The sequence below is a fragment of the Ictidomys tridecemlineatus genome, chromosome 12 (genome assembly GCF_052094955.1).
Source record: "Ictidomys tridecemlineatus isolate mIctTri1 chromosome 12, mIctTri1.hap1, whole genome shotgun sequence".
Lineage (NCBI taxonomy): Eukaryota > Metazoa > Chordata > Mammalia > Rodentia > Sciuridae > Ictidomys > Ictidomys tridecemlineatus.
In genome coordinates, this window is record NC_135488.1 from 58,967,803 (window position 1) to 58,984,041 (window position 16,239).

At 44.0% G+C, this 16,239-nt stretch overlaps 1 protein-coding gene across 1 annotated transcript in view; it reads right to left on the reverse strand.

Annotated features, from left to right (window-relative positions):
* Positions 1 to 16,239, reverse strand: part of Hk2 (hexokinase 2) — a 59,717-nt gene that overhangs the window by 35,468 nt on the left and 8,010 nt on the right. Inside the window, exon 2 of the mRNA XM_005329391.3 lies at positions 3,972 to 4,134. Within this exon, the coding sequence (XP_005329448.1) occupies positions 3,972 to 4,134 (163 nt within the window). The remainder of the gene's footprint in view (positions 1 to 3,971; positions 4,135 to 16,239) is intronic.

Consider the following 16,239-nt stretch of genomic DNA (forward strand, 5'->3'; position numbering starts at 1 on the left):
GCTGACACTGAATTCAATCACCTGAGTAAGATATTCTTGGACTTGTTTATATCCATCATAATTTTATCTGTGTTAACTATACATCTTCACACACATAATCCACTCAGCTGATGAAGCAAAGGTACTTGATAGTAGTCTTTGAACATTTCCACCATAGCAGGGCTTGGGGTCTGCTGACATGCCCTGCCTTCTCACGGAGAACCCATAAAACATGACTTGGAGGTTCATTTTTCTCCAGTGTAATGGAGGTACCCATCAAAAGTGGATGTCCTGAAACTTCCAAAGTCTCTCTCAGATTTTCTACCTGGACTTACTGCCAATCTAGAACAAGACTGGGTCAAGGATCATTTAAGGCAAACGCTTTTGAAAAACATCTAGTAGATTCTGGCTAGCAACTTAAAAAAAAAAAAAATGTAAAGTAATAGATCTAACTGCATCACACTTGAGAGTAAACATTGGTCCCTGAATCTTGTGTTATTTTGAATAAACATTTATGCATTTGGGTTTCCTGCTGTGAGGATATGGTCCAGAAAAGTCAGAAAGCTAGTGATTTAAGGATTAGGTCATTCTAATGAGAGGTTTAGATTCAAGGCTTAATTCCATGGATTAGAAAAGTAATGCTGGAAACCAATGGGCTGAGAACCAAAGGCTCTGATAAAGGTGGTATTGAATAGACACCACTGGAGCAAAGGTCTCGAGCCTTCTATGGGAGAAACACCTTATCACCAGTTGCCAACAACAGGAGGCCAGACCTTGGCCAGGAAGCAGGTGCAGAAGTGCAGCCCCCACAGCTGCACATGACCACACTGTCTGCCCACAAGTGTGCCCCTGGTCTTTCCTCTCAGCATTTTATTGTGATACCAAAAACAGAGAGAGAGAGGAGAGAGAGAAATCTTTATTTTCAGTAGTCTCTGTCAATTTAGGAATCCTCAACCTTCACTGCCACATTCCATCACTCACTCCCCAAATGACAAAACACAAACTTGAAAGCCTTGATGTCGACCACTCTAAATTATTTCATTCCTTCACCTCCCCCTCCCCACTTCCATTTTCTTCTCCAGAAAAAAACCCAGTTGGTTACATGGTGTACATGTTCCAGTTTATATCCTAATAACTTCAGGATGTGTATAGGTATGGGTCCATAAGCCATGTATAGCATTGCTTTGAGGGATTCTTTTTAAATTTACATTCAATATTAACTTTGCACATAGGAGATACATATATTTCCACAATTTTTCACTCATTCATTACTTTTAAAAAAATTTTTGTAAGGTACTACAACCCAGGGGCTTTCTACCATGGAGCTACATCCCCAGTCCTTTTATTTTTTGTTTTGAGACAGGGTCTTGCAAAGTTGCCCTGCCTGGCCTCAAACTTGCCACCTTCCTGCTTCAGTCTCCAGTGTTGCTGGAATGACAGGTGTTTGCCACTTGCTGGGCTCTTTTATTATTTTTCAATGTCTCCATATTCACACGTGCTCATTCCTATGCTGAACAGTATCCTATCACATGAATATACCACAAACTGTTTCCAATATGCTGTCCTTATAAGCAACACTGCTATGAACATTATTGGACATGTCTCCTTGGATTCATATAGGAATGAATCATATGAGAGTTTATTCAGAGTATATGGCTAGAAATGGAATTGCTGAGATGTGAGATGTCAAATACATGGCTTGCCCCATAATCTGCTCTTCCCAACAATTTTATTCACCTGCCTATAGGGCAGGCTAAACCTCCAGCCCCATCCTCATTTCAAAAAATTTTAGTTTGGCACTAGCTACGCACTGCAGTTCCAAGTGCACAGGCCAGGCCCATGTGCACAAAGACAATACATCAAATGTTGTCTTGATAGCTCAACTTTAGCACATTTGGGTTTGATTCCTGGCTGAGCCTCTCATTAGCTGTGTGATCTTTGGCAAGTTATTTGACCATCCAATCTCAATTCTTCATCTAAGATAGGCTGATAAAATTTGCACCTTTTAAGGTTTTGTGAAACACAAATGAGTTCACACATGTAGGCGCTCAGGAGAGTCCTAATCCCATAATATATATCTGGACAATATTTAGGGTACTTACTGGATACTACTGCTGGGTAAATAAAAACTGTCCTTCAAGAGCCAGTAAATTTATCAGAACGTCAAATAGGAATAATAGAAATGGGTGTGGTTTCCAGTCCAAGAGAGATAGATTCATTAAATGTGCCAATCTAGTGGGCACTGGAGGAAGAACTCCTGAGGCCTGCCACCTCTTTGAAGGGCTGAGACACACACACTTAGAACAACCCTGAACAAGGTCACACCATCAGCGCTGGGTCCAGGCTGGGTCCCAAGGCTTCAGCAAACATAGACTTATTTTAGGAATTATACAAAGTCTTGTTAGACAAACAAGGTCCCTAAAGACTCTCAGGATGGTGAGCCTTAAGGACACAAATATGAGGCACACAGGCATGTGGTACATGAATAAGCTATATAACCCATGCCTCCCTGCAGCCCGTAGCCCCCAGCTCTGTGACTCCTTTGCAGCACCTCACCAGAGACCAGCTGACATCTTGGAGTCCTCTCCTCCCTTCTAGTTCTTGGACTTGAGCTTCCTGGTTTTTCCACTGCCCTGGCAATTGCTCCTTGGGCTCTTTCCCCTGTTCCTCTAGATGTGAGGAGCTTCCCCTGGCCTCCCACACTCATGGGCCTCACAGATGCTTCGTTTCTGACATGGGATGCTATCATGAGGACTGAATGAAACAAGTAGTGTGAAGCTCTTACAGCTCATTATAACCTCTTCTCTAAGGATGCTGTCATCCAGACAGCTGTGCTCAACCTCCTGACATTCCCTTTGAATCAACACAACATGACAGGGTCATTTCTGTATCTCCAATCTGGACCCCTCCACTCCCGCTCTGTTCCACAATTACTGTTGATGATATAACATTACCAAGACAGTTCTGCTCACAGTTCTTCTATTGACTCCCCAGTGCCTACGAAGAAAGACTGGACGTTTGAGGCTTTCATGGGTGGCACACCATGAAACAGGGATTCTGTATCCAATCAGGGAATTAAAGAAAGCATAATAGGTTCTTATTGCAATAGAACTTCAGAACCTTTGATACCTCATGTGCACTGTGGTTCTTCACATTTTCCCCAAGTTTATTCAGACTTCTAGTATTTTTTTCATAAAGCTCAAAAAATAATCTAGGATGAGCCAGGCATGGTGGCACAAGCCTGTAATTCCAGTGACTTGGGAGGCTGGGGCAGGAGGATTAAGAGTTCAAGGTCACCACCAGCAACTTAGAGAGACCCTGTTTAAAAACTGAAAAAATAAAATGGTTGGGGACGTAGCTCAGTGCCCATGGGTTCAATCCTCAGGACAAAGAAGAAAAAAACAAAAACAACAGGCAAGGTGTCACATGCCTATAGTTCCAGCTACTTAGGAGACAAAGGCAGGAGGATCACTAGATCCCAGGAATTTGAACCATCAACACTGTGATATCCCCAACTGAAAAAAAAAGAAAAGAAAATGAAAGAATCTAGGACCATCTGAACTACACTGTCTCTCCAGCATGCCTAAAGAATGTGCTGGCTATGTGCACATAGGTGGGCCAGAAAGCAACTGCCAGAGCCCATGGCTGTGACCATCACAGTATGCTTGTTGTGGCTCATCACCACCACTGTGAGCAATCTGTGTGGGACTGTAAAATCCCAAACAGCCAAGAAGCCTTTCTCAGCCCATGATGGAAAACAAACGGCTGTCAGAGTGTCCAGGTAGTGCTGACAAAGAGGTGTTTCAACCTCGCCTGCCCAGACTGCCAGCTTTCCCAGCTTTCCTGCCTAGCCCATTCCACAGCCTTCCATTCATTGCCCGCCTGCTTACATTAGCCTGGATTGGCTTCTGAAGCTTAAAACCAAAGAACCTTTGGGTCCCTAAGTAATGACAGCCAAACTGCTCAGGACTACCACCCCCCAGCTGCAGTACCTGTCCCATCTGGGGTGGACCTCACAAAAGTTGGCAGCATTTTCACTGAAGCAGTGGGGTGGGTGGTAGCTCCAAGTCCTTTTTCCATCTCCTTGCGGAACCGCTTAGAAATCTCCAAAAGGGTTTCATCAGAGAGACGCATGTGGTAGAGATACTGCTCAACCTGAAAGAGAAAACAAGAATAAAGACCTAGGGATTAAATACATACATAAATATATTAAATATATATAGTTACATAATATAATATATAATATTAGGTTCATCTAATAGAATATAACACATCCCTTCAAAAGAATAAAATCTGTCATTCATAAAACGTGATTATTAAAGACTACTAATGGGAATCAAATTATCAAGATTATCTTTTTTAAACTGAAAAATTAAAATAATGAAAATAGATTTAATTTTATTTCTGGAGAATATTTAAGACCTGGGGAAAGGACAATTGGGGAAGAGAGAAGTTAGTTCTTTTCAGACAGGTTGAATTAAAACACCTGACAACTAAAATTCATTACTGACCCTCCTCTATTCCCCACATACCTCACACGGCCAGTCATGTCAATCCCATTGTCCCTCACCCTAGGCCAAGCACCTCTTACCTGGGCTCACACAATCTCATATATCTTCCATCTGTTTTTCAACCCCCAAGCCAGACTCTGCTGTTCTCTTACTTAAAAATCTATCCACGGCTTCCCATTGGAACCAAACCAGAAAACCTTCCAAGTTTCTAGGTGACCTGGCCTCTGCCCAGCTCCTGATCTTATGGTATGTCTCCGTACCCTTGAGCAGACTCTATCTCTGGTTCAGTTCCCAGCCTGCTCTTCCCTGCCCTGGGGTCCATGCACCAGCCCCTGCCATCTCCCATCAACTCTTCAGGCCTCTCTCCACAGACTCCTCTTCTCTGACCTTCCTGAATATGATGGTTGGGACTCCCTGATACTTTAAGGACTCTAGCTTTCCCCAACACCATCCACAATTTGGAAATGATTGTCTACAACTGCTCCTGGACTTAGGGTGAGGTTACATCCCGAGAAACGCATCCTATACTGAAAAATGTCTCAAGATGAAAATGTATTTAAGCTCTAATCTACTGAACATTATAGCTTAGCCACTCTACACGGTAGAATATCCGTCATTCACCCTTGCAAGCACATGGCTAACTGGGAGCCACGGCTAACTGGCACTGCCCATTATACTACCATTATCCTGGGCCAAGATCAAGATTCAAACTTCAAAGTGAACATGTATCACTTTCCCAGTATCATAAAGTCAAAAAATTATTGGTGGAACCATGTGAGCCAGGGGCCATCTATATTAGCGGCTAGACCATAAGCACCAAAGGCTAAAAGACGGATGTTTCTTTCTTTAGGCTCATATCTCTGGAGTAGCAGAGTGCCTGACACATAATAGGGGCTCTGTATAAATCACACCTCTCTTGTGCTCGCAGGTGGAAACAACTCTCCCTAATTATTTCACTGATCTTGTTTTCCACAATAAATGTCTACAAACTTTTCCAGACTGAACACCAGAAGGAGAGGCCTCCAGTGTCCCTCTCAGACAGTTTCCTCCTTGGAAGCTCTCTGCCTTGGCCATGATATTCCCAGTTTTGTAGGAAGAGGGCTGACAGAGACCCATCCAAGGAGATGCATGAGTTTCCATATAGCCAGGACCCAGTTGTGACCTGAAGGTATGAGTACATGGTCCTCCTGTTCTTATCAGCCAACTGAGGGACTAGAAGGGATACCACATCCTTCACCAGCTCTGAAACTCACTGATTCCCAAGGGAAAAGGTTGGCTGATGTCCACTACCAATGTTACTCGCCATAAGAAACAAGTCCTTTACCCTGGCCCAACTTTAATGGAGGAGCAAAATTAACTTTCTCAGCCAAATATGGTCATTAATATTATTATAGCCTTTTATATTCTCCACCATTTTTTGTTGGCTCCGCTTGATTTTTCTTTTACAACTTAACTTGCAACCTAGGATTTTTCCAGAGGAACAGTACAGGTATTTAATCCTTTCATGGAAAACCCAGTGTCCTTCTTTGTGACAAAAGAGAAAGAGAGAGAGTCCCCTTACATCTTCTCCCTTCCAAGCCCTATTCTAACTTCCTACAGGGGTTGGACTGTCCCTTCTCTATGGGACTGTTTCTGGCCCTGTAGAATGAGATGGGCCATCAGATCACTTCAAAGATCTTGACCAGTAAATGACTTCTTATCAATCTTTCAAGATTCTAAAAGTGGAAAGACCAGAGTCTGGGGTAAAATGTTGAAAGCAGCCGTGAGGAGCAGGATAAAGGAGAGCCCGTGATGCATCACCCACCATCACCCCCTTCCACAGTGCCAGTGTTCCAAACCCAAGGAATGAACACACACAATCCTCAAATGGGCTGGAGAAGGACAAAATAGGAGCAGACAGTGGTGACAAGGCAATTTCTTCCCACTAAGTCGGCCCTCAGCCACTTCTCCACTCCTTCCCCAGCCTACAAAAAGATCAGTCTTATCAGTTGGGTTTAGAATTGCACAACAAGAATTTCCCAGAATTCCCCATTGCCGTATATATTAAAAAACTGCCTCAGACTATTTAATAAGTCCATTGATTTAAATCAGAGAGAACCCAGCTGTTCATTCTGTTCCATTTCAGGGTCCTAGCTCCTCGCTTGCCTCATTTCCACTGCTTCAGCCTCCCAGCTTGGCACTCCACCCTCCCAGGCCCAGGCCAGGTCACTGACCTCCTGCTTCCTAACCACTAGGGTGCACAAATGCACAAAGTTTAGGGCAACCCAGACCAGAGGCCAATACCAGGCCACATCCAGGGCCAGTGTTGACCTGCCCTCATGGACAACGGTAATAACAGCAAGCCCTCCCATAGTGCCAGCATGTGTGAGTTTTTGTTGTCAAAGCTTGGCACCCATTAACTCATTAACCCTCACAGGAGTCCTTGGAGGTGGGTACTGGTTTTTTTGTTTGTTTTTAGAGAGACAGAGAGAGAGAGAGAGAGAGAATTTTATTATTTATTTTTTAGTTTTTGGTGGACTCAACATCTTTGTTTGTATGTGGTGCTGAGGATCAAACCTGGGCTGCACACATGCCAGGTGAGCACACTACCGCTTGAGCCACATCCCCAGCCCCGTGGGTACTGTTATTACCTCCATTCCACAGAGAGGTGAAAGCGATGTGCCCTAAGTCACATAGACAAAAAGGGCCAGGATGGAGCAGGGACTAGATGGAGCAGTCTAGCTGGCCTATGCTCTTATCTACTCTGCTAGATGACTGCCCCTCTCCTGCTAGACTACAGTAGGTCTACACAGGCCTAACTAATAGCACTGTAGTGAACTCAGGCTGGCCACATCCATTAAAAGGCAATCTTTTGGCTGGATGCAGTGGCACATGCCTGTAATCCCAGCAGCTCTCCAGGCTGAGGCAGGAGGATCATAAGTTCAAAGTCAGTCTCAGCGACTTAGCAAGGCCCTAAGCAACCAACTTAGTGAAACCCTGTCTCAAAATTAAAAAAAAAAAAAAAAAAAAAAAAATTAAAGGGCTAGATATGTGGCTCAGTGATTGATTAAGCACCCCTGGGTTAAATTCCTGTTACCAAAACCAAAAAAAAAAGGCCACTTTCTAGTCTAGTGATTCCCAAAACACAGAGATCAAGAGCCAATAGCACAGTGTATAGCCTACAGGGCTAATCTGGCAGGTCAGGGGCAGCAGATATGTCTAGGGACATTTTCATAAGTATGACACATGACAAAGTTAGAGTTTCCATCTTATTATTTTCCCAAGGAGAGGAAAGCCCAAAGTTTCAGGGAGGCCCCTTACCCACCTCCTCCACAGATGGCTCTGAGGATATACAGAGGGGGCAGGAGAATCCTTGGAGAAGAGCTGATCCTGTACTGCCCTTAAGAGGTCCTGATACCACTTCCTAAAGTGCAAGGTCATGTCCAAAAAACGGCAAATTCACAGCAGCCATTCTTAGTTTACCTTTGATGTTGAAACTGCTACAAGACTTTTGGGAAATCCGGTCAGATACTTCTTATCCTTAACACCCAAAGATCAAGTTAAGCAGTTACCCCTTACTCAAGACATATCATCCTTTGCCCAATAGATTAGAATCATTTTTCCGTGTCCAATGACAGATGAAAACCATGATGACAAAGATGTTTGTTAGCAGTAGCTAAACATTTATCAAACATTTCTTACTTGTCAACAGCCAACCAACCTAACACTCTACTGACTTGATTGATCTCCATGGTCTTTTTGTAGAACTTCTATAATCCTGTTTTTAAGGGCATTTGGATGGTGAGAGGCAGAGCTGAGGTTCAGGTCTGCATATCCACCTCCAAGCCCAGGACCACCATGTTTGCCTGTCCTACCCACTGCCCTTTGGTTTCTTGGATGACTCCAGGATCTTGGTTTCTTCTCCATCATATGAGAAGATTAAGAGAAAGGATGTGGAACAGATATAAGATGAAAGTCCTACATCTTGACTCAAACGTCCTCTCTTTCACTTTGGAGCTCTTGGAACTCAGGAGTAGATGGCACTGAGCATGATGATGTGTCCACCCAGTTTATTAGGGCCACAAGGAAGAGATGATTAGTTACCTAATGTCACAGCTTCCAAAACACAGCAGTGGAGCCCACACAGGGGGCACTGCTGTGTGGGGTGAACAGTAGCCGAAGAAGCAGAAGTCAGAGACAAGACACAGCCTCCACGCAAGGAATGGTTTTCCTGGGTTGGGAGAGAAATTAATGTAGTTTTCAGAATTCTGCCAACTTTCTCCCCGAGTGCAGCCAGAGAAGGCCCAAAGCCAGAGGAGAAAGCCACGTAGGAGTTGCCATATGTACACACGGCAACAGGTCAACAGCTAAACAATATCCACTCTTAGAAAGGAAGGCCCTTGGGGTAAATAGTTCAAAATCCCAGTGAACACAGCATCTGAGTTTGTGGACTTCCTGTCTCACCCCAATAGACATCTGGCCCATGTTTGAATGCTTACTTATAAGCATCAGAGGCTCACACTTCTTTAAGTTCCATTGTTGGTCAGAATCAGAAAGCTTTTCCTCAATCAGAGATAAATCTGCTTTCTGATAACTTTTATTCTCCATTCTGCCACTTGTGGTGAGTTCCCAAACTTGACTGCTCATCAGAAATCAAACAAGGAACTTTTTTTTTTAAGAGAGAGGTGTGTGTGTGTGTGTGTGTGTGTGTGTGTGTGTGTGTGTGTGAGAGAGAGAGAGAGAGAGAGAGAGAGAGAGAGAGAGAGAGAGAATTTTTGATATTTATTTTTCAGTTTTTGGCAGACACAACATCTTTGTTTGTATGTGGTGCTGAGAATTGAACCCGGGCCGCACGCATGCCAGGTGAGCGCGATACCACTTGAGCCACATCCCCAGCCCAAACAAGGAACTTTTTAAAAGCATTAAAAGTTCCAAACATCCATTCCAGACTAACTAAATGGATACTTCTAGGGTTGGTGGCTCAAACATCCTCCCATGTCCTGGGCAGGTTTCTACCATGCCAATGATGTGATAATGACTGACCAACACTGTTTGATCAACACTATTTATAAAAATCATTTTTACCACTTTTCTGCCTGGGGTCTCTAATAGCCAGTAGTTAAGACACTGACTGGGCCAAGTGTATGCCTCTGAAATAATCCTGTGTTGATCCAGGGTGCTGGGAGTTGGAAAGACAAACCCTGCACTTGCTGGGAAAAGATTAAGTTGTTGGAAACTATCAAAGCAGAATCATTCTGGCCAAGCCTCATTTTGTAGCTGGTGGTGGTAAAGCAAGGACTTTGGCAACAGAAAAACCAGTGTGCAAATCCTAGCTGTAACACCAGTACAGGTGTGAGACATTGGAAAAGCCACTCTTCCCCTGAGCCCCTGTTTCCTTGCTATAAAACAGAATGAGGAGCCCTAACGCAATGGTGACTATAATGGCAATGCCAAACATGAAGTTCTAGGTTGCCCTGCTTTCTTTCTACCTCTTCTCTTTCTTCTAGATTTCTCTGCACCAAGTGGCATCCTTGGAAGGCCAAGGATGTTTCTCAACCCAACTTAGTCACACTCAGGGAACAAGGCAGAGCCTATTTCCCAAAATGCTTCCTTCTATGCCTGTGGTGGGCGTGTGGCCTATCAGGACTGCTTCTCTCTATCTGGAAGAAAGGAAGAAGCCTTCCAGGCTAGGGAACCAAAGGCAGGCCAGAGCAAAGCCGGGATAGGGTCTGGGAAAGTTGCCTGCTTGCCCAGGAGGCAAGGGTGTGTAGCAGAGAGAAAGAGTTAGCAGTTTTAGTTGATGCCTATCCGGCAATGTTGAGGAGATTAGAACTTCCTCATTGGGCAATTTTGGTCAGTTTCATTTTTCCCATAACACACCAGCTCTTCCTCTACAGAGCTGGGGGTAGGGGCAGGGGTAGCCTTAATAAGAAATCAACCCCATACTCTTTTTTATAAAAACAAGAACCCAAATTAGGATGCCATTAACACCCATCCCTTTAAATGTCCAATTTCCCCCTGGACCAGCACTAAAAGGAAGGCAAATCGTGTCATGGAAACAATATAAAGAATGGAGAAAACAAAAGGTCAATCTAACAGAGATTCCACCTCAAAATGTACAGTGGACAGGCTGAGTCAGGCACAGCCCTGACCAGAAATGGCAGCGACCCAAGGGCACTGGAGGTGAGAATTAGAGGCCTGGAGGCGAGAACTAGAAAGAGGCCCATCAGGCAGCAGCCTTCAGCAAGTCCGGAGTTAAGACTGGAAACTGGACCACCCAAATGAATGACAACCTGGCTGGTCCAGAAGGGTCCATCTCATTTCATAGGCCAAATCCAGCTGAATGGCTGGTGACCAATGCCTGGATCAGTGAGAAACGGACCCTATCAAATAATGCCTAGAAAAGAGCAACAGTCCAACTTGGACAGTTTATCTTAACAGGCTAGGAATTCAATCTTTGGTACCTTAAGAGGTTTAAAAGGAAAGAAGAAACCATGAATCTCAATGTCCAAATCTGAGGCATTCATTATCATTCAGACCTGAATTCCTAGCCACTGATGCCACCTCAGCCTCCTATGTCATAGCATCTATTGAACACCAATTATGCATAAAATACTCTGGGGTATGGAACCATAATTTTAAGAGAAATTACTTTTGGATATGGATAGTGGTGATGGCTGTGCAACAGTGTAAATGTCCTTAATGCCCTTGAATTAACTGTACACTTAGAAATGGTTAAAATGGTAAACTTTGTTTTATATATATCATCACAATAAAAATTTTAAGAAATCAAGGTCCTGTTCTATAGGATTTTATATGATAATGAAGAACCTGATTTAAAATATAGACCAATAAAGGCCTCTAGAATGCACAGAGGGAGGCCTCCTGGTAGATTAGAAAGGCAAACATGATGCAGGGCAGCCCCTGGAGTGTCACAGGTGGGACAACAGCATTCAGAAGAGAGAGCTCTTGAGCTAAGTCGTCTCAGGGAATCAATGTTGACCTGGAGACCACAATGTGAAAAGTCTCAGAAGGGGTGAGCAAGCCCAAGATCTAAAATGATTACAAATTCTAGTCAGGCATGGTGGTGCATGCCTAAAATCCCAGTAACTCAGGAGGCTGAGGAAGGAGGACTGCAGGTTCTAGGCCAGCCTCAGCAACTCAATGAGACTCTGTCTCAAAATAAAAAAATAAAAAGGACTACAGATGTGGCTCAGTGGTAAAGCACCCCTCAGTACTAAAAAAAAAAATACACACACACACACACACACATAAATAAATGTGTGTATATTCATAAATATATTTTTTCTCATCTATATGTATATATGAATTCAAGGTACCAGGAAGCTATTCGAATCACTACATTTCGTAGTTCCTCACTAACTGCTTTATGATTTAACTCTATCATTTTAAAGAGCTCTTTATAATTTGCAACTGGTTATTCATAATCAACTAGTACAATGTAGAATCTGAGATATTTCAAGTGGGGACACAACAGATAAAAAAAATACTAAATTTTTTAGATGCTTCTAGCATAAACATAACTATACAGACTTTTTCCACCTAGTTAATAAGAGTCCCTGAGAAGCAAGAAGCTGGCCAAATGTGATCTCATTATTTCTAATCACCGGAAGGAAGGACCATGAAGACCATCCTACTCTAAGGATTTCGTGCTATACACTAACTCTTCCTGGGCTGGTCATTTCCCTGTAGGGTTGAGTGTCAGGAAAAAGTTTGTCTGCCCAGATACATCGTGCTTCCTGCTATCCCAATGAGATGAAAATACCGATTTAAGGACAATGATCCATTTTGTCTTGACTGTCAGGAAGCTCAGAGCTCTGTCCTTAGCTCCAATTAAGTTTTTTTGGAAATCATCCCTGCCTGTTTGATGACTCTTGTTCTAGAAATCCTTTTACTGAAAGCTGACCCAAATCGCCAAATCCTTTTAGTAAGCAGGCAGAAAATAAATAATACACGAACGAGCAAATGCTCATCAGTCATTTCTGAGGACACACCCTCCTGGCAGAAGGGTAAATTCAAGTGATCAAATAGGATAAGAAAGTGGCTCTACAAGCTTAGAAGCATCAGGGCAATGGATTCAGGGACACCTGAGGCACAGTCCGGTTCCTTTCTTCAGTTTTTGGATCTTTCTGTTAATATTTAGAACACTCTCTCTCCAGGTGGCAGTGGAACAACCTTTTAGCTTCCAGACCCCAGCTTTCTAAACACTGTTCTTGCCCAGAAGATACAACCAAATCATCTATATTATTAGGCCAACGCTCCAACCTGGCCTCCTCAAAAGAAATTTAAGGACTGTGTTCTCTGGAAGTATGACTTAGTCTTGTCTGCTTTAAATCAAACACAGTCAGACCAGGGTGGGACAGGAGATACCATTTGATTTAAGAACATATACCTACAGCCACCCACAGCAAAGTAGATGAAGCTCACAATGTAATGCTGGGTGAAAGAAGCAGACGTGAAAGTGAGTCCACTCATTAAGTATGAAACAGATCTATGCTGTCAGAAATCATGATATGATCACACTGAGTGGTGGGGGGTGGGGTGGAGGAGGGTGGGGGAGGAGTGTAAGTGCCTGAAAGTGGGACTGACACCAAGGATCTGTTATTGTGTCTGGGTGGCATTTGCCCCATGTGTTCAGTTGTTCAGTATCATATTTTTACTTTTTTTTTTTTTAAATGTAGTTAAGAAAAAAAGGCAGATGGTACTGACTTGACCCTAGTCTACCTACTACACATGGTCAAAGCACCAAAAGAGATCCAAGAGGTCACAAGAGGACAATCCAGAGGGGAGATTCATAGTTTAAATCCAGCCACACACAGCCTTCCAGTGACTCTGTGCTGACACATCTGGCAACTTAGTTTTGAAAGAATTTCATATTTTTTGCATTATTCCTTTGCCAAGGTTTTACCACAAATCTTTGACAAGGAAACCAAAGCTTGGAGAAGCTTTCCCAAACCGCAAGCTAGTTCCTGGCAAGACCCACAACATCCGGTGGCCAGTCGAGTGCCCCAACCTAGGGCACAGGTGTGCCCATCCCAGGAAAGCCGGGCAAATGCTATCAATGACCTCATTAATAATAATGCCCTCACAGACTCCTCCTGGGAGGGCCGAGGCTGTGCAAAGAGCAGCAAGTTTATCTTGTAAAATTGCCAAGGCAAAACCAGATGTTTCTGATAAAAAGGAAAAAGATGAGTTGGGGAGGAAGACATGAAGCAGAAGAACACGGGTTCGTTAAGCCCCTGTCCTCTGAAAACCAGTTGAACAAAAAGTAACAGATCTGCTACAATGCTTTCTTCACCGATCGGATCAGGAGGCCCCTCAGCAGGGCCACCATGCCACCTTAGGGAGATTCCAGTTCTGACACACCATGTACTCACAAGCCTCAGGCAGCAGGGTAAGTGTGGAGTTGACCAGGGAGGCATATGGGCCACTCCTCCAGGATCCTGTTGCACAGTGGTGAGTCACAGGGTTTCCTGTTCTTCCAGTTCTCACTCTCAGCTGCATCAAGTTACAGACAGACAGACCTCAGGCAGCAGCACCTGTCCCAGGGTCCAGGAGATGGACATTTGGGAGGCCTAGCCCAGGGCCCTTCTGTCCTCAGACATTGTGTTCTGGCTGTGGAGCAGCAGTGCAAAGGAATAATATATCCCAGATGTACATGACCTGGCTAAGTTCATTTACCCAATGGATATTGACTGAGCACCAAATTGAGTGTGCCAAGATTGGGCACTAAGGATACCAGGTTAAAGCAGACACTAGCCTCTTCCAGAAAGAGACTCAGTCCATGGGTGACAGGAAGCAAATAAGACAACAAATGTTTGACAAGGAAACTGAGGCTTGGAGAAAATTCCCAAGAATAAGTTCCATTCATAAACTGAAGGTGAGGACAGACAACAGGTGGATTCTTTCATTGTAATAAAATTCGGACTTATAATCACTTAAGTCACACACATCAAATCAAGTTTATGGATCCATTGTCTTGAAAAAGGTTAGAAACACATGAATGTGTAGACTCCCATGCCTAGAATGTTCTCCTCTGACCTAACAAACTCCCACTCGCCCTTCAGCACAAATGGTCTTTCTCCAGCCCATGTCAATGTACTTTTGACACCTCTTTCTTTCATTCTTACCAGAGGACTAAAGGTACCAGCTAAATCTACGTCATACTTGTGATGCCCGCGGCTCTCAACACTCAAGATAAACAAGGTGCTCAAGAAATATTTGTTTTGGTTACCTACAAGAGGTAGGAATGCCAAGAGAAGAGTTGGAAGAGCAACTTGGTGAAGGGGAAGAGTGGGCTACACCACATTGACAGGTGCTGTGTATCTGAACTTGCTCTTCAGGCCTGCACTCTCACTGTATAAGAACCTGACATCATTTCCTCCCAATCTACCCCCCCACCTGCCCTGCCTAGGATGTTAGATGTCCTAGAGATAACACTTTGCCCACCCCTGGACAGTGACGTGCCAGTGACCAGAGACTGCCCTCTGAGCCTCTCACCTCACAGTGACATCTGCACTCCCTGCTTCTGCTGCTGCCATCTGACCACCTGCTGAATCAAATCCCTCTGGGTCTATCCCTCGGCTCCACATGTCTAGCACCAGACCTCCCAGTCTGTTTGTTTTGATACCCACCCCAAGATCACACCCACCATAGGAGAGGCACCCATATGTCCCAGCTTGCCCAAGACAATCTCAGTTGGCACCCGTGGTGGTACCATGGCTGTGAATAGTACTCTCAAAACTGGGCAATAAATTATAGGGTCCCCACAGGGACAGCCCACAAAGCAAATTCTTACTTTGTTTTTGAGGAACCTTAACGATATATTTAAAGGAAACAGGTCAGGGATTGGGGGATTGGGTTCCAGATCTGGTGCTTATCCTATAAAAGCTTGGGCTGATTCATTTAGTTTGTAGCAGCTGGCTTCTTTGACTGTAAAAAGGAGTTTGGATTACGTGATCCCAAAGATCCCTTCCCGGCTGACACCTGACTCATAACCCCATGAAACTGAAACATTATCAACCACCACCAGTTGTTCTGAGCAGCCCCATGCTGAAGGGAAAGTGCATGGGCTCTGGAGTCAGGCTGCCAGGTTTTGAATTCTAGCTTGTCCTTGGTTCTGAGCCTGTTATCTTCATTTGAATGGTAAATAATAAGAAAAGTTCCTACACTGGAAGGCAGTTTAAGGGTAGCTCAGCTACCACACAAAGAGCATGTGGTCAGAAGCCAGCTCTTAGTAAGCACTATACTTGTTTGTTACCTTTTAAGTCCTTTGTGAGGGGAAGGAACTAATGGGACATCATTGGAAGGCTTCAGGGAAGGTTTTGTTTGTTTGTTTGGTTTGATTTGGTTTTGATACTGGGGATTGAACACAGGGTCACTTTACCAATGAGCTACATCCCCAGTCCTTTTTATTTTTACTTTGAGACAGGGTCTTGCTACATTGCCCAGGCTGGTCTCAAACTTGCAATCCTTCTGCCTCAGCCTCCTGAGTAGATGGGGTTACAGGTGTGCACCACTGCAGCCAGCTCACAGAGGATACTGAAATAGGAATATTCGGGAGAGCGCACAAGCAAGAGGAAGTCCCTCAAATGGGAAAGAAGAAACTGGCAACAGTAGCACAGGCCTGTAAACTCATCTACTTTTGAGGTTGAGACATGAGGATACTAAGTTCAAAGCCAGCCTAGGCAACTTAATGAGACCCTATCTCAAAATAATATAAAAAGGGCTGGGGATGTGGCTCGGTGGC